The sequence below is a fragment of the Nyctereutes procyonoides genome, unplaced genomic scaffold (genome assembly GCF_905146905.1).
Source record: "Nyctereutes procyonoides isolate TBG_1078 unplaced genomic scaffold, NYPRO_anot_genome, whole genome shotgun sequence".
Lineage (NCBI taxonomy): Eukaryota > Metazoa > Chordata > Mammalia > Carnivora > Canidae > Nyctereutes > Nyctereutes procyonoides.
Genome location: NW_026575125.1, coordinates 78251061 through 78276856, shown reverse-complemented (window position 1 = coordinate 78276856; position 25796 = coordinate 78251061). Strand labels below are relative to the sequence as shown.

Genomic DNA, 25796 nt, shown 5'->3' with positions numbered 1-25796 from the left:
TATGTCCAAATAATAGGGTGAGTGAGCATAAGTGTAGATGAAACACAATTGGCCAATACTTGATAACTATTAGGAACTGGGTGATGGATAACATGGCTGTACTACCCAAGTGATTTTTTTTCATACTATATTTTTTTCATACTGTATTTTCCCCATCAAGTTTATTATGAAAAATTTCAAATATACAACAAAATTAAAATAATTTTACAAGAACACTATCCACTATTTAAATTCTCCCATTTTAATGCATGGGCTATGTCCATCTCTATTCATCCATTAATCCATCTTATTTGTAGTCTTTTTTAAAAAAATTAATTATTTTTTATTTGTATTTTTTTATTTGTATTCTTTTCAAATAAATTGCAGACTTCTGTTTCCTTTTTGATAGGTGGCTCAGCATACATATCATTATCCAGTTTAATATCTGTTTAAAATATTTTCATATAACATTTACAATGAAATGCACAAATCTTAATAATGTGCACTTGACAAATATATATACTTAGGTAATCAAAATCCCTCAAGATACAGAGCATTGCCATCACCCAAAATTTTCTTTGTGTCCCTTCCCAGTCAATCTGATATATCACTTCAACTTCTATACTAAGGCAACTACTGCTTTGATTTTTCTACCACAGATCCAGATTGTTCTGGATCTTAATATAAATCAATTCATACAGTATGTATTCTTTTGTGTAATATTTCTTTAACTCTTCATAATATTTCAGAGTTTCATCTGCTCTGTTATATGTATCATTAGTTAGTTCCTTTTTATTGAATAGTATTCTACCTCATGAATATATCACAGTGTGTTTATTCATTCTCCCATTGATGAACAACCAGGCTTTTTTCTGGTTTGGGCTATTATAAGTAAATCTACTAATAACATTCTTTATAAGCATTTTGTGAATATAGGGTTTTTAATCTCTCTTGAAGTAAAATATCTGGGTCCAAATATAGGTGTACATTTTGCTTTATAACTGCCAGCTAGAACACTGTCCAATGTGGTTGTATCATTTTAAATTCACACTAATGGTATGTAAAACTTCTAGTTGTTCCACATCCTCACCAACATTTGCAATTATCAGATTTTGAATGTTAGCCATTCTGGTGGGTGTGTAGTAGTACCTTATTGTGGTACTAATTTGAATTTTCCTGATGACTAATGATGTTGAATGCATTTTCATATCCTTTCTGGGTACTCATAAATCTGTTTTTTAAGTCTCTGTTAGAATCATCTTTTGTCCATGTTTAATTGGGTTAGTTTGCATTTTTAATTTTGCACATTAGCAGTTCATTATGTCTTACATACCAGTCCTTTGTCAGATATATATCTTAATATTTTCTCTCCATCCTCAGTTCATAAATTTTCTTTGTTTCCATCTTTAATATTTAATTTTATATTTAAATAAAACATATATACTCAAATTTTGTAACATAATGATTTGATATACATATACAGTAATACTAATGGTTATTACAGTTAAGCTAATTAATGTATCATCTCCTCACATACATGATGGGCACCTGAAATCTACTCCTAGTGTATTTCCAGTATTCAATATAGTATTAATGACAGTTATTATGCTGTATATTAAATCTTTGGACCTTCTTATCCTCCATAAATACAACATTGTATTCTTTGACCAACATCTCTCCATTTTCCCAACATCCCCGCCCCTGGAAACCACCATTCTACTCACTGTCTGTATGAATCTGACTTTTTTAGATTCTCTATATAAGTGAGATCATGTAGTTTTGTCTTAACCATGTGTTCTGATGCTTTGACATCTGGGGCTTTGCTGACCCAAGATGGACTGCCCCTCCCAGGTCTAGCCAATTCTTAGCGTAAACAACTTGCCTTGGAGCTGCACCTTGCATATGCAAACCAACCAACCCAGAGACTACACCCCAACCACCTTTATCAGGGTCTCATACTTTAAGCCACTAATCCCCTATCCTAATCACCCAGGGGACAGGGATCAGACTAGAGTCAGACCTTACACATCAGAGCTTACTGAAATTATTAAAACTAGTCAATCTTAAATCTGCTCATCTGCCTTGTTCACTTGTTCCCACAAAAGCCACAATGATGACTCATGATCTTGTTTTCCTGTCACTCACTCTGCCTCCTGACTGACCCTGGTGATTTCCCTCCTCTTGGGATATGTGAAAATAAAACCTGTATTTTAAAATGAGGGTTCATTATACTATTTTGTTCATTTCTATATATATGTGAAATTTTTCATAATAAAAATGTAATCCTTCTCTTAATGACATTGCTGCTATGAGCTGAATTATATTACCCTCAAATTTACGTTTTGAATCCTTAACCCCCAATACCTTAGAATTAAACTCTCTAAAGAAAATAGGGCCTTTATAGAGGCAATTAAGGTAAACTGAAGCTATTAGTGTCAGCCCAAATCTAATCTGACTAGTATCCTTATAAAAAAAATTGGATATACAGAGATACCAGAGATGTGTACACACAGACAACCAGGAGAACACAGCACAAAAAACCGGTCATCTGAAAGCCACAGTGTGAGGCCTCAGGAGAACCCAAACCTGCTAATATCTTGATCTTCTACTTGTAGCTTTCAGAACTGTGAAATAAAACCAAATTTCTTTTGTTTAAGCCACCCAGTTTGTGGCATTTTATGGCAGCTCTGGCAAACTAACACAACTGCCCAACTGGAATACTGAATCCATTAAATTAAGATAAAGAGTAGGTAAATGAGGCATCCTTGATTCTTCTTACTGCCCTACTCAGTTTTAATCAATACCTAGATATGGCTGATTGTATTTTCAAGTTTTTCTCTCATCTCTTCTTCTACTCTTTTTATGACCACTGCTCTATTCCTGGCCTTTATCATTTATTGGTGTCTTTGACTCTAGAGTTGTTTTCTTTTTTTTAAGAACTTATTTATTTATTCATGAGAGACTCACAGAGAGGCAGAGACATAGGTAAAGGGAGAAGCAGGCTCTCTGTGGGGAACCCGATGCAGTACTCTATCCCAGGACCCCAGGATCACCCCCTGAGCTGGAGGCAGACGTTCAACCACTGAGCCACCCAGGCATCCCTAGAGTAGTTTTACTTAAACCTGTCCCCCACATAGCCATCAGAGTAAACTATTAAAATGCAAATCAAATTATGCCACACCACAGCTTAATGTCTTCCAAAAAATCTCTTCCTTAATGTCTAGAGAATAAAGTTCAAGTTTCTTCATATGGTATACTAGGTCCTCTGTTAACACTGATCTTCAAGATTTCTTTAGCAATTATACTACTCCCTGCCTTACACTTTTTTTTTTGCAAAGTCATAGTTTATTCTTCAGGAATGTAAATTCTAGGAATACAATTAGAAACAAGTATATTTACTATGAAAAGATTAGTATAACTATATGATTAGAAGATAAGAGGTACACAAAAAACTCCACATTAGAGGAAGCAAAGGTATGCAAAATAAGATCTTGAGTTTACTAATAGAAATTTCATATCAAGACACAAGTACTCTAGAACTCTACTATAAAAAAAACACATAAAAACATCTTCCAAAATGTTCACTGCTAGTCTCTTTAGATATGCACAAGTTACAAAGTACAGAAGACAACATATTTATGTTCTGATAAAGAATTTAACAAAATTAAACATAAATGTGAATAACTCAAAGCACTGAGTATAATTTTACTAAGCAACTAATCTAAAAGTATAAATTCATGCTAATTAAAGAAATAGTGAGTTTTTACTTTTCATCCAAAGGTTGGGTTGATACTATTTTACATTAATTTCTATCTACAATGCTTAATTTATATACCCATAAAATTATTATCCTTCTTTTAAATGGCTTTTTTAAAAACATTTTTTCAGTCACATTATTTACCGTATAGATTCCTTGATATGCTTCCCTTTAATAAAGTGTAAATTTATTCTGCCTATAGACTCAAATGTTAAACAGCCTTATTTTAAATATTTGTTTAAAATTATATTTCAGAGTACATTTTTTCTCTTATAATTTAAATGTAAAAGTTTTAACATTTTATTTTTTTCTTCCAAAATAGGCATAATCCCTTAAAACTGAGATCGTTTTATATCTATTTTGGTTTAAAAAATATATTTCCCTTTAATTCAACTTGTTTTTATGTAAGTAATGTTTGCTAAGCAGTTGATTCATAATTGAAAATGGCCATGAAATATTGCTTTTTCAAAACAAATTGTCATCTTTTAAGGACTGAGGATTTCTACCCCTCAAGTCTACAGAGCTGCCTTAAAAAGTTCCATGGTGGTGTACAAGGGATTCCAGGGTGCTCAACTGTCCTGGATCCTCTTGAAAATTCTACTTTGTTTCTCTCCCTACTTCATTCCAAAGGCAAATGCTGGGGCCCAGCTTCACTAGAATATCCCAGTAGTTGGGTATTTGAAGAGTAAGAGGTTGGGTAAACTGTGGAATGGAACTACAATTTCTGTTCAGATCCTTCGAAGTATGGGGTGTAAGGACCCATTCTGGGGCAGAATTCTTCTTGTGGTAAAGGGTATTATTCTGGATATGTAGGAAATCTGCGACCAAATGGCTACATCTAGGATTTTCATAAGAAAACAACCTACAAACATGACTTCAACTGAATATGGAAAGATGAATGGGAAGAGAGTAAAGGGATTAGCATTATCCAATATTAATAATTGCTATACAAATTTTAAAATGTATAATCCTCACTTGAAACAGTATCAAAGGTACTATAAAATAATTTTACTGTTAACATAGCTTTGCATCCCAGAAAATCAACTGTTACAAATTATTTGAAGCATAAATTCAGATCCACTCCACTAAGTAAGCCTTCAGAGTTTTTAAAAGAATATACACATGCAGATTTGTTCTGCATTACATAAAAGGGTGGTACCCTTTTCATTAAAATTGTAGGCATCTGTAGCTGATTCCATTTATAGTTAACAAGAAAAATATAAAATGTTACATTTTATTGTAAAAATAAATGAAAATCATTAAAAATTTAGAATTAAAGGATCTAATAAGTATCATGGACACTATTAAAAAATTCATTGGTACTACAAAGCTGTGGTCATCAAGACAGTGTGGTACTGGCACAAAAACAGACACATAGATCAATGGAACAGAATAGAGAACCCAGAAGTGGACCCTGAACTTTATGGTCAACTAATATTCGATAAAGGAGGAAAGACTATCCACTGGAAGAAAGACAGTCTCTTCAATAAATGGTGCTGGGAAAATTGGACATCCACATGCAGAAGAATGAAACTAGACCACTCTCTTGCACCATACACAAAGATAAACTCAAAATGGATGAAAGATCTAAATGTGAGACAAGATTCCATCAAAATCCTAGAGGAGAACACAGGCAACACCCTTTCTGAACTTGGCCACAGTAACTTCTTGCAAGATACATCCACGAAAGCAAAAGAAACAAAAGCAAAAATGAACTATTGGGACTTCATCAAGATAAGAAGCTTTTGCATAGCAAAGGATACAGTCAACAAAACTAAAAGACAACCTACAGAGTGGGAGAAGATATTTGCAAATGACATATCAGATAAAGGGCTAGTTTCCAAGATCTATAAAGAAGTTATTAAACTCAACAGCAAAGAAACAAACAATCCATCATGAAATGGGCAAAAGACATGAACAGAAATCTCACAGAGGAAGACATAGACATGGCCAACATGCACATGAGAAAATGCTCTGCATCACTTGCCATCAGGGAAATACAAATCAAAACCACAATGAGATACCACCTCACACCAGTGAGGATGGGGAAAATTAGCAAGGCAGGAAACCACAAATGTTGGAGAGGATGCGGAGAAAAGGGAATACTCTTACACTGTTGGTGGGAATGTGAACTGGTACAGCCACTCTGGAAAACTGTGTGGAGGTTCCTCAAAGAGTTAAAAATAGACCTGCCCTACGACCCAGCAATTGCACTGTTAGGGATTTACCCCAAAGATTCAGAGGCAATGAAACGCCGGGACACCTGCACCCCGATGTTTCTAGCAGCCATGTCCACAATAGCCAAACTGTGGAAGGAGCCTCGGTGTCCATCGAAAGATGAATGGATAAAGAAGATGTGGTTTATGTATACAATGGAATATTACTCAGCCATTAGAAACGACAAATACCCACCATTTGCTTCAACGTGGATGGAACTGGAGGGTATTATGCTGAGTGAAGTAAGTCAATTGGAGAAAGACAAATAGTGTATGTTCTCATTCATTTGGGGAATATGAATAATAGTGAAAGGGAATATAAGGGAAGGGAGAAGAAATGTGTGGGAAATATCAGAAAGGGAGACAGAACATAAAGACTCCTAACTCTGGGAAACAAACTAGGGGTGGTGGAAGGGGAGGAGGGCGGGGGGTGGGGGTGAATGGGTGACGGGCACTGAGGGGGCCACTTGACGGGATGAGCACTGGGTGTTATTCTGTATGTTGGTAAATTGAACACCAATAAAAATTAATTTATTAAAAAATTCATTGGCTGTTAAAAACAATGAAGATTACGATATTTAGTACCTAACATATTTGGTCTAGGATTAAGGATCTAATAAGTATCACGGACACTATTAAAAAATTCATTGGCTGTTAAAAACAATGAAGATCATGATATTTAGTACCTAACATACTTGATCTATTATTGTGAGACCCTGAGAATTCTAAGTATTAGGTAATTTGTACTTTGATACTCTCTTCTCAAACTTTAACGTGCATAAAAATCACTTGACGATCTTGTTAAAAAGCAGACTATGGTTCAATAGATCGAAAGAGGCTCTGAAATTCTACATTTTTAACAAGATACCTAGTGATGCCAACTACATACTGGTCCTCAGACCATAGGAGCAGCAATGATCTAGAATAATACCAAAATGAAGATAATTACAGGAGTTGATCATTAAAATCTGATCTCTCATTTGTGCTAGCTGTTTCCTCAATCTTATTCTACAAGTTTCCTAAGCACTTTAACTTGCTTAAAATGTCAATCTTTTAAATTAGTTCTTAAGACTATCAATACTATTAGTAGCTACATGCTTAGGGGAAATTCTTTGTTAAAGGATTACAAAAAGACAATAGGAAATTCACAGTGACATTTAAAATATTTTAAATTGTACACAGGATTCCTGTTAAATCAATACAGTATCAACTTTCACTGTCTAGTTGTCTTTTTTTATGATAGTCACAGAGAGAGAGAGAGAGAGAGAGAGAGAGAGAGGCAGAGACACAGGCAGAGGGAGAAGCAGGCTCCATGCACCGGGAGCCTGATGTGGGATTTGATCCCGGGTCTCCAGGATCGCGCCCTGGGCCAAAGGCAGGCGCCAAACCGCTGCGCCACCCAGGGATCCCCAGTTGTCTTTTTTTTTTAAACTATTACAATATATACCAATAGATCTTATTCCATTTCTATTACTGGAACTAAAAACCTCAAATTCACTTATATTAAAAACCATATTCTATTCAGAATTAATGAATAAAAACTAGTTCATGCTTTTTTAAGAACTAGATTTAAAATGGTAGCCAAAGCAGTTACGGTCAAAATTACATTCATGGTATATGATTTAGTACTCCTCAGGACATACAATTTTTTTACATTTGAGCTCTGCACAAGCAGGCACAAAATGAAAACTAGTATGTTCTGTGTGACCACAGCTAGGGACTGGGAATAAGGAAACTACTGTGTACTAACAGTGAAAAAGACAAAGAGGGGATGTCCTAGGTCTTTGCCTTACACTTTATACTCTAGTAATACATCAACAGTTGGTGGTTCCTTGAGATTTCCATGAAATATCTATCTCTGTACCTGTGCTAGAACTGTTGTAGGCTTATAGATACTTGGTTAATTTGACAAAACTCTATTCAACTTTTAAGAATTAGTTCAGGTATTATCTGTACACTATGGTGTTTTAAACTTACCTTTTACTTTCTTTAGATAGAAAAACTGGAAAAATACATAGAATACCATAGTAAATACCAGTATATCCAACCCCTAGAATCACACATTTTCAGACTTATATTTCATCATCTTTGCTTCAAATATTTTCATGTTTTAAAATTTTTTATCATGGAAGTAAAACATCAAAAGTAAATAGGAGAGTCAATGAACTGCCATGTATCTATCACCCAGTTTTAACATTTATCACCACATGGCCAATCTTCTTTCATGTATATACTATGTTACTCTTAACTCTACTGCTCTATTTTAAAGCCAATCTTTGAGATATCATTTCACTTATAAATAATTCAGTGTGTATATTTAAAAGATAAGGACTAATTAAAAGAAGAAAATAAGCATGATGTAATATATTATTAATAAAAATTTAAAAATATTATCAAAGTTTGTTCAAATTTTTCCCATTGTCTCATAAGTTATTTGCATTTGGTTTGCTCATATCAGGATGCTTCATATAAAATATGAATAAAAGAATGAAACATAGAACACTGAAGATGAGGTTTAGATCTTTTTTTTTTTACTCTTCCTAGTCCTATTCTCTTCCTTCTTTCCCTAGAGACAACTAATATTAATTAGCTACATAACCTCCCATTCCAGAGTAGATTCCTATATATGTATCTAAGAACAGTAAGTGATTTGGCTTTGGATGTTTTTGAAATGTGTACAAATTAAATTATAATACTCTCTTGTAGTTTTAAAATGGTTATTGTAAGTTTTATGCTCTTTCTTTTCTACAACTGTTTATTTGTAGTCTTCTTTTTTATTCTTGGTCAGTATTGCTAGAGGATTCTCTATTGTGTAAATCTTTTAAAAGAACCAACTTTAGATCCCACTATTCTCTTCGTTTTTTATTTCATTAATTTGTTTTTAATTTTATTCTCATATTTTATTGAATCTAAAATACTGTAGGGGCACCTGGCTGGCTCAGTTAGGAGAGCATGCGACTCGATCTTGGAGTTGTGAGTTCAAGCCCCACATTAGGTGGAGTTTCTTAAAAATAAAACCTTCAGTGTCCCTTACCTTTCTAAGGGAGACTTATTGCTACACCAGAACCAATGACAAGGAATGTGTCCTGCTTGCCAGGTATGTAGGAGTAGAATTAAGATTAAGAAATACTACTCTCTTAATAGGACTCGAAGTATAGATATTCTCAGATTTTGATTAAAATAAGTGGGGGATCCCTAGGTGGCGCAGCGGTTTGGCGCCTGCCTTTGGCCCAGGGCGCGATCCTGGAGGCCCGGGATCGAATCCCACGTCGGGCTCCTGGTGCATGGAGCCTGCTTGTCCCTCTGCCTGTGTCTCTGCCTCTCTCTCTCTCTCTCTGCCTCTCTCTCTCTCTCTCTCTCTCTCTGTGACTATCATAAATAAAAAAAAATAAGTGGTAAATAGGGCAGCCCCAGTGGCATAGCGGTTTAGCACCTGCCTTCCGCCCAGGGCGTGATCCTGGAATCCCACGATCGAGTCCCATGTCAGGCTCCCTGCATGGAGCCTGATTCTCCCTCTGCCTGTGTCTCCGCCTCTCTCTCTCTCTCTCTCTCTCTCTCGAATAAATAAAATCTTTAAAAAATATCTTTAAAAATAAAACGAAATAAAAAAATGCTCCAAATTGTAAAACACACCATTATTTCATGTGCCACTAAGGAAAAAAAATTTACCAATGAAATCATGACGTATAATTCATTTTGGAACACGCATCCCAATTGTAGATATGTTAAAATATGCAAAAATGGATATCCTGGAATTGATGACATACAGAATTTCCTTCCATCTATTTGAGTTTCCTTTTCTCCATCAGATTCTTTTAAACTTATTGAGACGTGTTTTATGGATGCACTGTGGTTTATCTTGGTAAATATTCTATGTATACTGAAAAGAATATGTATTCTGCCATTGTTAGGTAGAATGTTTTATAGATATCAATTAGGTCACGTTGGTTGATACTGTTAACGTATTCTATATTCTTACTGATTTACTGTCTAGTTTTTCCAATCAATTGCTGAGAAAGGATGCTGAAGTCATGAATTTGTTTCTTCTCTCAATGTATCAGTTTTCATGCACTTTGAAGCTTTACTGTGAGGTGCCTACACGTTTAGGGTTGGCATGTTTTCTTAAACAACTGTAAAGAAGGCAATTTTCTTCTTTATTCCCCGCTCTTAAATCTACTTTGATGATGTAAGTATAGCTGCTCCAGCTTTTTTATTTTTTACATACTGCATATTTTCCATCTTTTTATATTGTCTCTTTAAATTTAAAGTGAGTTTCTTTTATTATTTTTTAAAGATTTTATTTATTATTTGAGAGAAAAAAAGAGGGGGGCAGGGGGAGAAAATGAGCAGGAGAGGGGTGTGAGAGGAGCAGAGGGAGAGGGAGAACCAGGCTTCTTGCTGAGCAGGGAGCCCAACTTGGGGCTGGATCCCAGGACCGCAGGATCAAAACCTAAGCTGAAGGCAGATGCTTAACTAACTGAACCACCCAGACACCCCTAAAGTGGGTCTCTCTTAGTTGGTATATAGCTGGGTCTTACTTTTTCATCCAATATGATAATCTCTGCTTTTTTTATTGGAGTGTTCATACTATTTACTTTAATGTAATTAACAATAGGATAGGGCTTAAATTTGTTATTTTGTTATTTTTTCGATTTGACTCATTTGTTCTTTATATCCCTTTTTCTCTTATCCTGCCTTCTCTTGTAAATGACTATTTAAAAAAATAATTCCATTTACCTCATGACTTATTAGCTATGCTTTTTTTAGTGGTTGCTACAGGATTTATAATATATAATTTTAATTTATTGTAGTCTCCATCCAAGTGATGTTATGCCACTTCGTGCATATAGTGTAAGAACTTTGTAATGGTATACCTCCATATCCTCTCTTGTTTTTGTGCTCTTGTTGTCATACATTTTACTTCTGTATAAACCACAAAGTTTATGTTATTATTTTTCATTTAACAGAGATTAAACTAGGGAAAATATATTTTATTTTGCCCATTCATTTACTATTTCTGGTGCTTGACTTTTCTTTATTTAGATCTAAATTTCCATATATTATTATTTTTCTGCCTGAAGAACTTCCTTTATTATTTTTCATTGTGCAGGTTTGGTGGAGGTGAATTCTCTCAGCTTATGTTTTGATCTATATTTTGTCTATTTTCTTTCTTTTTAAAATTTTATTTATTTATTCATAAGAGATACAGGCAGAAGGATAAACAGGCTCCCTGCAAGGAGCCCGATGTGGAACTTGATCCCAGACCCCCGGGATCACATTCTGAGCCAAAGGCAGACGCTCAACCACTGAGCCACCCAGGCATCCCTATTTTGTCTATTTTCAAAAGATGTTTACTGTGTATAGAACTCTAGATTTACAGGTCTTTTCATTGTCTTTTGGATAATACACTTTCTGAAGAGAAATCTGTTATACTTGTCTTTGTTTCTCTATATAATAGGTCTTTTTTAACTTTTCCTTTTGGTTTCTTTTAAGATTGTTTTTTAAATTACTGGTTTTCATCAATATATGTATGCCTGACTATTTAATAACTTTTTGTCTCCTTGTTCTGTTACTTTAAGAGAGGAGTGTTCTATGACTATAAATTTGTCAATTGCTCCTTTTAAATCTACAGGGTTATTTACATTTTGAGGTTATATCATTCATTGTATACATTCCTGGTTGTTATTATCTTCTGGGTGGAGTGTAATTTTAATCATTCTATACTGTTTTCTTTATCTCTACTTACAGTTTTGCATCATACTTTATCTCATATTAATATTGCTATACCACCTCTTCTGGGATGCCTTGGTGGCTCAGCAGTTGGGTGGCTGCCTTTGTCTCAGGTCGTGATCCCGAGGTCCGGGATCGAGTTCCACATTGGGCTCCTGTGAAGAGCCTACTTCTCCCTCTGCCTATGTCTCTGCCTCTCCCTCTGTGTCTCTCATGAATAAAAAAATAAAGCTTTAAAAATATATATTGCTCTACCACCTTTTCTTTAGTATAAGTCAGGTATATTTTTTGCTATTCCATTATTTTCAACCTTTCAATATAAATTTGCTTAAGTGTGTCTGTCTCTTATAAGTAGCATACAACTATATTAATTTTAAAACTGATACCTGAGTTTAACATTGCATTCATTGAAATTATTGATGTATTTAGAATCATTTCAGTTGGTTTTTTTAATCATGCTTTTTCTTTCCTTTCTTACATTTTTAAAAAGATTTTATTTATTCATGAGAGACACAGAGAGAGAGAGGCAGAGACACAGGAAGAGGGAGAAGCAGGCTCCATGCAGGGTATGATGTGGGACTCAATCCTGGGACTCCAGGATCACGCCCCAGGTTGAAGGCAAGGGGTAAACCGCTGAGCCACCCACCCAGGGATCCCCTCTTCCATTTTTTCTACCTTCCACTGTTCTGATAACATTTTCACAATTTTCCTTTTCTCTGTGCTGCTTTGAAAGTTATACACTCTATACCTATTCTTTTAGCATGCCCTTAAAATGTTAATTTTGATATTTGAATTTACAAAGCCTATAGTTCATCAACCACTACCTTCCTCCATAAAGATACAATGACCTAAGAATGCTTTAATTCTCATCTTCCCACCCATCTTATTTTATTTTTCTTAAAGATTTTATTTATTTATTTATTTATTTATTTATTTATTTATTTATTTATTTGAGAGAGAGAGAGAGAGAGAGAGAGAAAACGAACAAGCAGGGGGTTGCTGCAGGGAGAAGGAGGCTCTCCGCTGAGCAGGGAGCCAGATGAGGGGCCTGATCCCAGGGTTCCCAGATCATGATGTCAGCTAAAGCCACATGCTTAACCTACTGAGCCACTCAGGCATCTCCTGATCATCTTATTTTAAGTAGTATTTTAGTTTTACTTTATTTCAAATCCCATGAAATTATTTATCATGGCTATTAATTTGTACTGCCTGTTTTTATTTATATTTACCAATATTTTACCTATTTCTTTGCTCACCATTTCTTCTTGTATTTTGATACTTCTTTTGGGTTTCATTTTGCTTCTTTAAAAAATCTTTAGTAACTCACTCATTGAGACAATATGAATAATAACTCACAGTCTCTGAATATCTAAAAATATATTTATTTTATCCACAAAGTTCATTTAGTTAAACGCAGAATTCTATGTTGGAAAATATTTTCTTTCAGCATTTTGAAGACATTATTCCATTATTTAAGGCATGTATTGGTGCTGACAAGAAATCTTCTAGTCTAATTATATTTCTTTTGTAAATAAATAGGCATTTTTTTTCCTGGCAGCATTTAAGATATTTATTATCTGTGATGCTGTGCAGGTTCACTATGATAGGTCTGCATATAGGTTTATTTAATTTTTCTGCTTAGGATTCTTTCTGATCCTTCAATCTAATGATTCATGTACACCCTTAATTTTAAAAATGTACCTGCTCAAATATTGCTTCTTCCTGATTATCTCTAGTCTGTCCTCCTGGAACTTTTATTAGATAGTCCCCTTCTCACCCTATCCACCAACTTCTTTTTTACCTTTCCAACCTCTTTACCTGTCTCTGGTGTGATTTCCTTTGTATCTATCTTCCAAATGTACTAATTCTTTCTTCATCTGCATTTGCTTTCTCTTCAAAGCATATATTAAATATATTAAATTTAATATATTAAATTATTATAAAAATATTAAGCATTTAATTTATATATAATGTAATACATTGAATTTAATATATTTAACTTTAATACATTATATTTCATATATATTTATTTTATCTATAATACATATTTATTTTATATTATTAATATGTTATATTTAATATATAACTAATGTATTTAACTTAAAAATTGTATGTGAAATTAAATTTAAATTTAATATATATTTATATATTTAACTTAGAGTATCTATTCATTCTTCAACTTTTTAAACAAGTATTTCTTTTAAAGCCTCTTTCTGATTGGCTTGGTATTTCTAGTTCCTAGGCTTTAAAATTTCTCACATATTACATCTGATCACATTGCCTCAAAGAAGTTCATTTTCTTGGGAAGTCTGTAATTTTTTTAAACATGAATTCATCTTCTGTAGACATTTTTATGGGAGTCCCAAATATGCTAGATTGTAAAATGCCTCTCCCTGAGGCAGTTTCACATTCACCTTTGTCAAGACTTTAAGGGTTTCACTGATTTCAAACCAGATGTTTACTGTTAACACCTTGGCTCAGTGTCCTCACCATTAGAGTCAATTGAACGGTGGTGACCACACCTGCATGTTGCAGGTCTGGGATTCCAACTTCTCTCAGGTGGGACTTTTTCCTAACCATTGCCCAGAGGATACAGGAAGCTCCTTGATACTTCCCCACACTGATGGGCCTACATTCTCTGGTCCTTCATAACCTCCCAACTCTATATTAGTTCTACTTTGCATGCAGAAGGCTTGTGATCTGTTCCCTCCTTTTCATATGGTTCTTACACCTCAGCCCACAATCATTTATGCCTCTATCTAGTTCTGAAATGCCTGAGAAATGTCTTAGTTTTAGTTCTACTTACTGCTAAATTTAAATTCTTTTGTTTCTGGCACCTAAAGATTTTTCATTCTTGTCCTGCGTTTGGTCATATATTTATATTACAATGATTTCACCCTTATTTTTTATGTTTTACTTTTTTGGGGGGATGTAGACTTCAGATCAGTTTGTAGGTTCTTGATCTGCCATATTGACAAGAAGTCAACTCCAAAATAAGAATAACTCAAAAAGCAAGAAAGACAAAGTATTAACAAGCCTAGTCCAGAGGGATGACTCCTTATAAGTTCACATTTAAACCAATCACTCTAAGAAACTTAATTGTCCTATGAAATTTCTTCAGAAATGAACACAATATTCAAACTGGTCAACACAATAGCAAAGAAAGGAACTACAACTATCTTTTAAGCTTTACCTATATTTACTTTCAGATAAAAATTAAACTTCCTACCTTATTTTTATGCTAATTAAAAATTCCTATATTTGAAGGGATGTACTATCAAATAAACAAATTGGTAAGTATAGGTTTGTTTATATTTACTTTCGCATTGGTGATGATACCAAATTGCTTTAAAATTGGCACCAGTAATTTTGACAAAGACTGAAGCTAATATAAGTTTTAAAAAAACAAAAATAATTAGCTATATATCTATTTAAAGTACTTATATCATGCAAGAGACAGGCATGGCAGAAAAATGTAGAATAAAATCAAACAGTAATCTGTATATAATAAAGTTCCATAAAAATTTCATAAATAATAATCATCAAAGTAACATACGTTGGAAAATGCTTGACATGTCTGGTTTATTTCCTTTTGTCTGTGCAGAAGTTTCTGGTTGAGGTACAGGAATTCTACAAAAGATGGAAAAAAGATAACCAAGAGTTATAAAAAGACACTTGAATGAAAAAACTAATTGGATCCATTCAGAATTTACTCTGATTCAGTAAGTACATTTACAGAATATATAGGTTTAGCTTCTTAAAGTAATGCACTAAAAATTCAAGGAAAATATATACAAATTATGAATATGCATTTATAACCTAATTCAAATACTGCAATAGATTCTTTTAAAAAGATTTTTATTTATTTATTTGAAGGAAAGAGCAAGCAAGCAAGCGAACAGGAAGAGAGGCAGATGGGAAGGGAGAGGAAGAAGGAAAGAATCCCAAGCAGACTCTGGCTCAGTGCAGAGGCAGACACAGGTTTTGATCTCACCACCCTGAGATCATGACCGGAGCCAAAACCCAGAATCCAATGCTTATAAAACTGAGCCACCCAGGCACCCTAAATACTATTGCAGATTTAATGTTCTTTTAATAAGGAGTACTCCACAAAAGGAAGTATTTAACTCTATTAAATATCAACAAGGAGAAGAGGGGCAAGATGGCGGAAGAGTAGGGTCCCCAAATCACCTGTCCCCACCAAATTACCTAGTAACCTTCAAATCATCCTGAAAATCTACTAATTCGGCCTGAGATTTAAAGAGAGACCAGCTGGAATGCTACAGTGAGAAGAGTTCGCGCTTCTATCAAGGTAGGAAGACGGGGAAAAAGAAATAAAGAAACAAAAGGCATCCAAGGGGGAGGAGCCCCGCGAGGAGCCGGGCTAAGGCTGGGGAGAGTGCCCCCAGGACAGGAAAGCTCCGTTCTGGAGAAGCAGGAGCTTCACCAATCTTCCCGGGTGGAACGGCGCCCGCAGGGAGTTAGAGCAGGACCCAGGAGGGCGGGGATGCCCTCGGGCTCCCTGGGACACTAACAGAGCAGCTGCGCCCCGGGGAGAGTGCGCCGAGCTCCCTAAGGGCTGCAGCGCGCACGGCAGGACACGGGAGCAGCTCGGAGGGGCTCGGGCGCGGCCGGAGAGCGAATCCAACAGCGCAGGCCGGGGAGCACTGGGCACCGGGACACAGCCCAGGATTCGGCCGCCCCCCGGGACAGGCAGAGGCCGAGAGGGCCCAGAACAGCAAGGACGCTCCTGCCTCAAGGTGAGCAGATCAGCGGCCCCGCCCCGGAGCCTCCAGGCCCTGCAGACGGAGAGCTCAGTAGTTACTGCGGGAGCTGGATCCAGGACTCCAGAGCTGGCCCCACCACTGTGGTTGTTCCTCCTGGGTCCTCACGGGGTAAACAACCCCCACTGAGCCCTGCACCAGGCAGGGGGCAGAGCAGCTCCCCCAAGTGCTAACACCTGAAAATCAGCACAACAGGCCCCTCCACCAGAAGACGAACTAGATGGACAAGTTCCAGGGGAAGTCAAGGGACTTAAAGTATACAGAATGAGATGATACTCCCCCGTGCTTTTTGTCTTTTTTTTTTTTTTGATTTCTGATTGATTCCCCCACCCTTTTTTCCCCCTTTCTTTCTTTTTCTTTCTCTTTGTCTTCTTTTTTCTTCCTTTTTTCTTTTTTCTTCTCCTCTTTTCTGTCCTTCTTTCTCTCCACTCTTTTTCTCCTTTCCCAAGTACAACTTGTTTTTGGCCACTCTGCACTGAGCAAAATGACTAAAAGGAAAACCTCACCTCAAATGAAAGAATCAGAAACAGTCCTCTCTCCCACAGAGTTACAAAATCTGGATTACAAGTCAATGTCAGAAAGCCAGTTCAGAAGCACTATTATACAGCTACTGGTGGCTCTAGAAAAAAGCATAAAGGACTCAAGAGACTTCATGACTGCAGAATTTAGATCCAATCAGGGAGAAATGAAAAATCAATTGAAAGAGATGCAATCCAAACTAGAAGTCCTAACAATGAGGGTTAACGAGGTGGAAGAACAAGTGAGTGACATAGAAGACAAGTTGATGGCAAATAGGGAAACTAACGAAAAAAGAGACAATTAAAAGACCATGAAGACAGATTAAGGGAAATAAACGACAGCCTGAGGAAGAAAAACCTATGTTTAATTGGGATCCCCGAGGGTGCCGAAAGGGACAGAGGGCCAGAATATGTATTTGAACAAATCATAGCTGAAAACTTTCCTAATCTGGGAAGGGAAACAGGCATTCAGATCCAGGAAATAGAGAGATTCCCCCCTAAAATCAATAAAAACCGTTCAACACCTCGACATTTAATAGTGAAGCTTACAAATTCCAAAGATATAGAGAAGATCCTTAAAGCAGCAAGAGACAAGAAATCCCTGACTTTTATGGGGAGGAGTATTAGGGTAACAGCAGACCTCTCCACAGAGACCTGGCAGGCCAGAAAGGGCTGGCAGGATATATTCAGGGTCCTAAATGAGAAGAACATGCAACCAAGAATACTTTATCCAGCAAGGCTCTCATTCAAAATGGAAGGAGAGATAAAGAGCTTCCAAGACAGGCAGGAACTGAAAGAATATGTGACCTCCAAACCAGCTCTGCAAGAAAATTTAAGGGGGACTCTTAAAATTCCCCTTTAAGAAGAAGTTCAGTGGAACAATCCACAAAAACAAGGACTGAATAGATATCATGATGACACTAAACTCATATCTGTCAATAGTAACTCTGAACGTGAACGGGCTTAATGACCCCATCAAAAGGCGCAGGGTTTCAGACTGGATAAAAAAACAGGACCCATCTATTTGCTGTCTACAAGAGACTCATCTTAGACAGAAGGACACCTACAGCCTGAAAATAAAAGGTTGGAGAACCATTTACCATTCAAATGGTCCTCAAAAGAAAGCAGGGGTAGCCATCCTTATATCAGATAAACTAAAATTTACCCCGAAGACTGTAGTGAGAGATGAAGAGGGACACTATATCATACTTAAAGGATCTATCCAACAAGAGGACTTAACAATCCTCAATATATATGCCCCGAATGTGGGAGCTGCCAAATATTTAAACGTATTAATAACCAATGTGAAGACATACTTAGATAATAATACACTTATACTTGGTGACTTCAATCTAGCTCTTTCTACCCTCGATAGGTCTTCTAAGCACAACATCTCCAAAGAAACGAGAGCTTTAAATGATACACTAGACCAGATGGATTTCACAGATATCTGCAGAACTTTACATCCAAACTCAACTGAATACACATTCTTCTCAAGTGCACATGGAACTTTCTCCAGAATAGACCACATACTGGGTCACAAATCGGGTCTGAACCGACACCAAAGATTGGGATCGTACCCTGCATATTCTCAGACCATAATGCCTTGAAATTAGAACAAAATCACAGCAAGAAGTTTGGAAGGACCTCAAACACATGGAGGTTAAGGACCAACCTGCTAAAAGATGAAAGGGTCAACCAGGAAATTAAGGAAGAATTAAAAAGATTCATGGAAACTAATGAGCATGAAGATACAACCGTTCAAAATCTTTGGGATGCAGCAAAAGCAGTCCTAAGGGGGAAATACATCACAATACAAGCATCCATTCAAAAACTTGAAAGAACTCAAATACAAAAGCTAACCTTACACATAAAGGAACTAGAGAAAAAACAGCGGATAGATCCTACACCTAGCAGAAGAAGAGAGTTAATTAAAATTCGAGCAGAACTCAACAAAATCGAGACCAGAAGAACTGTGGAACAGATCAACAGAACCAGGAGTTGGTTCTTTGAAAGAATAATAAGATAGATAAACCATTAGCCAACCTTATTAAAAAGAAGAGAGAGAAGACTCAATAAAATCATGAATGAGAAAGGAGAGATCACTACCAACACCAAGGAAATACAAACGATTTTAAAAACATATTATGAACAGCTCTACGCCAATAAATTAGGCAATCTAGAAGAAATGGACGCATTCCTGGAAAGCCACAAACTACCAAAACTGGAACAGGAAGAAATAGAAAACCTGAACAGGCCAATAACCAGGGAGGAAATTGAAGCAGTCATCAAAAACCTCCCAAGACACAAGAGTCCAGGGCCAGGTGGCTTCCCAGGGGAATTCTATCAAACGTTTAAAGAAGAAACCATACCTATTCTACTAAAGCTGTTTGGAAAGATAGAAAGAGATGGAGTACTTCCAAATTCGTTCTATGAGGCCAGCATCACCTTAATTCCAAAACCAGACAAAGACCCCACCAAAAAGGAGAATTACAGACCAACATCCCTGATGAACACAGATGCAAAAATTCTCAACAAGATACTAGCCAATGGGATCCAACAACACATTAAGAAAATTATTCACCATGACCAAGTAGGATTTATCCCCGGGACACAAGGCTGGTTCAACACTCGTAAAACACTCAATGTGATTCATCATATCAGCAAGAGAAAAACCAAGAACCATATGATCCTCTCATTAGATGCAGAGAAAGCATTTGACAAAATACAGCATCCATTCCTGATCAAAACTCTTCAGAGTGTAGGGATAGGGGGAACATTCCTCAGCATCTTAAAAGCCATCTACAAAAAGCCCACAGCAAATATCATTCTCAATGGGGAAGCACTGGGAGCCTTTCCCCTAAGATCAGGAACAAGACAGGGATGTCCACTCTCACCACTGCTATTCAACATAGTACTGGAAGTCCTAGCCTCAGCAATCAGACAACAAAAAGACATTAAAGGCATTGAAATTGGCAATGAAGAAGTCAAACTCTCCCTCTTCGCCGATGACATGATACTCTACATAGAAAACCCAAAAGCCTCCACCCCAAGATTGCTAGAACTCATACAGCAATTTGGTAGCGTGGCAGGATACAAAATCAATGCCCAGAAGTCAGTGGCATTTTTATACACTAACAATGAGACTGAAGAAAGAAATTAAGGAGTCAATCCCATTTACAATTGCACCAAAAGCATAAGATACCTAGGAATAAACCTAACCAAAGAGGTAAAGGATCTATACCCTAAAAACTATAGAACGCTTCTGAAAGAAATTGAGGAAGACACAAAGAGATGGAAAAATATTCCATGCTCATAGATTGGCAGAATTAATATTGTGAAAATGTCAATGTTACGCAGGGCAATTTACACGTTTAATGCAATCCCTATCAAAATACCATGGACTTTCTTCAGAGAGTTAGAACAGATTATTTTAATATTTGTGTGGAATCAGAAAAGACCCCAAATAGCCGAGGGAATTTAAAAAAAAAACATAGTTGGGGGCATCACAATGCCAGATTTCAGGTTGTACTACAAAACTGTGGTCATCAAGACAGTGTGGTACTGGCACAAAAACAGACACATAGATCAATGGAATAGAATAGAGAACCCAGAAGTGGACCCTGAACTTTATGGTCAACGAATATTTGATAAAGGAGGAAAGACTATCCATTGGAAGAAAGACAGTCTCTTCAATAAATGGTGCTGGGAAAATTGGACATCCACATGCAGAAGAATGAAACTAGACCACTCTCTTGCACCATACACAAAGATAAACTCAAAATGGATGAAAGATCTAAATGTGAGACACAGTTCTGTCAAAATCCTAGAGGAGAACACAGGCAACACCCTTTTTGAACTTGGCCACAGTAACTTCTTGCAAGATACACCTATGAAGGCAAGAGAAACAAAAGCTAAAATGAATTATTGGGACTTCATCAACATAAGAAGCTTTTGCACAGCAAAAGAAACAGTCAACAAAACTAAAAGACAACCTACAGAATGAGAGAAGATATTTGCAAATGATGTATCAGATAAAGGGCTAGTATCCAAGATCTATAAAGAACTTCTTAAACTCAACAGCAAAGAAACAAACAATCCAATCATGAAATGGGCAAAAGACATGAAGAGAAATATCATAGAGGAAGACGCAGACATGGCCAACATGCACATTGAGAAAATGCTCCGCATCACTGGCCATGAGGGAAATACAAATCAAAACCACAATGAGATACCACCTCACACCAGTGAGGATGGGGAAAATTAACAAGGCAGGAAACAACAAATGTTGGAGGGGATGTGGAGAAATGGGAACCCTCTTGCTCTGTTGGTGGGAATGTGAACTGGTGCAGCCACCCTGGAAAACTGTGTGGAGGTTCCTCAAAGAGTTAAAAATAGACCTGCCCTACGACCCAACAATTGCCCTGCTGTGGATTTACCCCAAAGATTCAGATGCAATTTAACGCCGGGACACCTGCACCCCGATGTTTCTAGCAGCAATGTCCACAGTAGCCAAACTGTGGAAGGAGCCTTGGTGTCCATCGAAAGATGAATGGATAAAGAAGATGTGGTCTATGTATACAATGGAATATTACTCAGCCATTAGAAATGACAAATACCCACTATTTCCTTTGATGTGGAGGGACCTGCAGGGTATTATGCTGAGTGAAATAAGTCAATTGGAAAAGGACTAACATTATATGGTCTCATTCATTTGGGGAATATAAAAATTAGTGAAAGGGAATAAAGGGAACGGTTAGAAAATGAGTGAAAATATCAGTGAGGGTGACAAAACATGAGAGACACCTAACTCTGGGAAATGAACAAGCGGTAGTGGAAGGGGAGGTGGGCCGGGGGTTGGGGTGACTGGGTGATGGGCAATGAGGGGGGCACTTGGCGGGATGGGTACTTGCCAATTTGTTGCCAATAAAAAATTTAAAAAAAGAAAGAAAACAAACAAAAGAATCAGATGGGCTTTCTAGAGTGGAAAAACAAAACAGCTGAACTTAAGAACTATGGAACAATAAAGAACATATCGTCTTTATCTGTTTCCTGGTTCAAAAACTTCCAGAATTTCCACAGTAACAGGAGTGCCTTCATTATGCTAATGAGGTAACTCTCGGTGAGCCACTAGACACCTTGAAGATGGGAACTGTTATCAGATACATCAAGCATATGATTCAAAGGTTGAAATACTATTACAGAGAGGGAGGCTGAAGAATAAGTTCAATCACATGGCCAATGATTTAACCTATCATGCTTAAGTAATGAAATAACCCCTCAATATCTGGACATCAAACGGAACTGGTCCTGCTAGGTTTTGAACTTGCTTTTGACCCATGATCCCCTTTCTTTCTGATTTCTCCCTTTCAAAATAGGAATGCTTATTCTATTTCTGTCCCATCATTGTGTTTTGGAAAGATAACATGTCTAATGTTACAGGTTCATACATGTAAAGAATTTTTCCCCATGATGAATCACGCTGCATTTCAACCAAATATGATTTAGATAATGTTCAGATAAAAGTTTGGATTAGAGTTGATGTTAACAGTTTCTGGGATGTTCTGATGGGTTCAACGTATTTTACTTGTGAGAAGGACATGAATTTTTAGGGGCTAGATCGCAGACTGTTATGGGCTGAATCATGTCCCTACTAAATGTCAATAGGACTACCAGTATATAACCAATTACCTCTTCAATAACCCTCAGAATCAGACTTATTTGGATGGTCACTTAAGACATAATTCATTGAGACGAGGTCTTACTGGAGTAGAGCAGTACTCCAGAGTAGGTCCCTAACTTAATATGGCTGGTGTCCTCATAGGAAGGGAGAATTTGAACACAGGTATGCATAAAGAGAAAATGTCATGTGAATATTAAGGCAGAGATTGAAATGATGCTTCTAGAAGACAAGGAATGCCAAAGATTGCCACAAACCACAAGAAGCTAGGGGAGAGGCATGGAAGGGATTCTGCCTCGTAGTTCTCAGAAGGAACCCGCTGTGCCAATACTCTGATCTTGGAATTTAGCAGCATAGAAAACTAATGCTGCTTCTAGTAGAATTGGTCATTTTTACAAGATAGAAAGAAAACAATTAATATGCTATGTGTATACTTAATACAAATGACTTACAGTTTGGCATATGGCCCTTGCAGAATTCTTTTCTTCTTGGTAGGGCTCAAACTTGTATAGGTAGTTTGAAAACACTGAGAGCTCACAGGATCATCATCTTGATGCCGTTTGTTATTATCTCTTTCCTGACTTTGATTTTCTCTTCTAGCTGCTTGGGATGTTGAGGGTTGGTTAGCGTTCTAAAACCAAAAATTTAGAGAAGACATTTTAAACAAATCCACAAAAATTATTTTTCTTAAAAGACTATAATTTTAGTTTATCCATTTTTCATAATCTTAAGAGTTATGACATTTTTGCAATCATAAAAGTGCTTTTTTAAGCTGATTTATAGATGGAATTATATTTATCCTAATGCATCTGGTATTAAAATATTTTTAAGGGAGATAAACGAAAGTCCTTCTTATACTAGTAGAACTGAAAAGTTGGATTACATGCTTATTTTCATATGAACAGAAATCTTAGAAATAATTTTTTCAAAGGAAAAATTCACGAAAAAAAATAATTTGTCTTGATTGTGCCTAGATTCCAGTAGTGGTCTTTTCTATGAGAGCTTTTATCCTCCAAGAGTCATTGCTACATCTTAAAAAATCTAGGTGAAACTACCACACTGTCGGAAGTGTTCGTATAGTTCTGGCCTGGAGAAAAGGAATGGAGAAAATATAATTATATATACCACCTGGGTATTTAAGTAAAAAAATCACAACAGGCTCAAATTATGCAGAAGGCAAAAACAAGACGCCAAATTTTGAAAGCCTTGGGGAATATCAGAGGCTGTGACCTTCAGCCCAGCCTGCTTCAAAATAAATGATAGAAAAAGGAAACAAATGAAAAACATAAATTTTTTTTCCTCTGAGGTTTTCACCATTAAGCGGCAATACATGTGAGTTCTGAATAAAATGTACAAGGTATAAATTGTAATTATGATCACAGTGCATTCAGAGATATATTATTAATTCTCTGGCACCATACCCGAAGTGTTTCTGATGTTGAGGCATTTTCAGTTGCACTGGCATGGGGGATATACTTTATAACAGTAATTATCCCCTGAATGGCAATGCGCTTTTGTTCCCTATACTGCAAGTCTTCAATCTCCTTCCTCACTTCACTTATAGCTGTCAAGAGCGACTCAACTGCAAAAGAATAATTCCAGGGAAATTGTAAGTTTTAAGAACTGAAATGATAAAAATAAGAATTAGATTTGCAATGTCATTTCACAACATGAAATCATAAGCTTGCTACATAACTTGAATTTGTGAAACTTAGGTTTATGCTTGGCATCATCCCCTTGTCGTTTTTGTAAAATAGGCAGAATATATTTATCAGTTAAGTTGTGCTACAGTCCTCTAGTCTGGAGTCTTAAGTTGAAACAGAAATTTTGCATATTGAATGTACAGTTGACCGCTGAACAACAGGGGGGTTAGGGGCACCAAACCCCTTGCAGTCGGAAATCCATGTATGACTTTTGACTCCCCAAGAACTTTACTAATAGCCTACTATTGATCAGAAGCATTATGGACAATATAAACAGTTGATTACCACATATTATGTATATATATTATATCCTATATTCTTACAGTAATCTCGAGAAAAGAGAACGTTAAGAAAATCATAAGAAAATATATTTACAGTACCCTATATATATTTATTGAAACATATAGTTCAAAGCTGTGTTGTTCAAGGGTCACCTGTAATTTACACATCATATTTCAAACTATAAAGTGTTGCTTAGCCACTGCACAGAAACACATATTTTAATATATATGACCACATACTACATATTGCTGGTATTATGAAGTACAAGAAGATGCCAATATTTAGATGGTGGTAGGTCAGTGTTTCAAAGTTCCTGGTTTTTTCCCCAAAACCATGCAATTAACCCACAGCTTTTTTTAAAAAGAATATACTTATATTAAATTCTTCAACCATCATATCTTAATTCTAAAATAAGTTAATGTTAGGCCTCACATCAGTACTTATTCTACATCTCATTTATTTTGGTGTCATTTATATTTAAAGGTAGCGCTCAATTGTGTAATATCCAATATATATAATCCCACAAGAGTAGCATAATATAGTGTCAGTATCTTGATTTCAAGTGACCCAGTACCTCCTTGATATCTTTAGTCTCTGAATGTAATGTCATAGGAGTTGGGATCTAGTAATGTCAGATTTAATCTCAGTAACATCAAATCAAGATATGATGTCCAGTTAGTGATCATCTATGTTCTCCCTTCTTCTAGTCTAACAAAATCCAAATACTAACATTTAGGAGGCATGACACGTAATTTTAGATCTTTATAAAGACAAAGTTTTTATCGGTGAGTGTTGCTACACGTTAGCTCATGATATATATCACCCATACAGCACATAAACATATCTAGTAATTACATTAGTACCTTTGACAGAACTACTATACTTCGAAAATGTCTCTGGCACTGGTGGATAGGGGTAATATCCACCAATAACAGTGTTCTTCACTTCCTCAGAATCGGTCCTTGTTTTAATCCAATGAATAAAGTTTTTTACCTTGGTGTCGTTGGTATATGGCTGGCCTCTATGACCTTTTTGTAAAAAGAGTAAAACCAAAGAGAGAGAGAGAGAGAGAGAGAGAGAGAACTCACTGTAATAAACTGTATGGATTTTTTTGTATAGAAACAGTTTAATATCAAAATAGCCTCTT

At 36.3% G+C, this 25796-nt stretch overlaps 1 protein-coding gene across 2 annotated transcripts in view; it reads right to left on the bottom strand.

The window, feature by feature from the left end:
* Positions 1–25796, bottom strand: part of RADX (RPA1 related single stranded DNA binding protein, X-linked) — a 91639-nt gene that overhangs the window by 42144 nt on the left and 23699 nt on the right. The window contains exons 8-11 of one of the 2 annotated variants that reach the window (XM_055338651.1): positions 25513–25677; positions 24086–24246; positions 23117–23295; positions 15239–15312 (exon numbers count right to left, since the gene is read on the bottom strand). In XM_055338651.1, the coding sequence (XP_055194626.1) occupies positions 15239–15312; positions 23117–23295; positions 24086–24246; positions 25513–25677 (579 nt within the window). The remainder of the gene's footprint in view (positions 1–15238; positions 15313–23116; positions 23296–24085; positions 24247–25512; positions 25678–25796) is intronic. The other variant, XM_055338652.1, reaches the window with a different exon arrangement.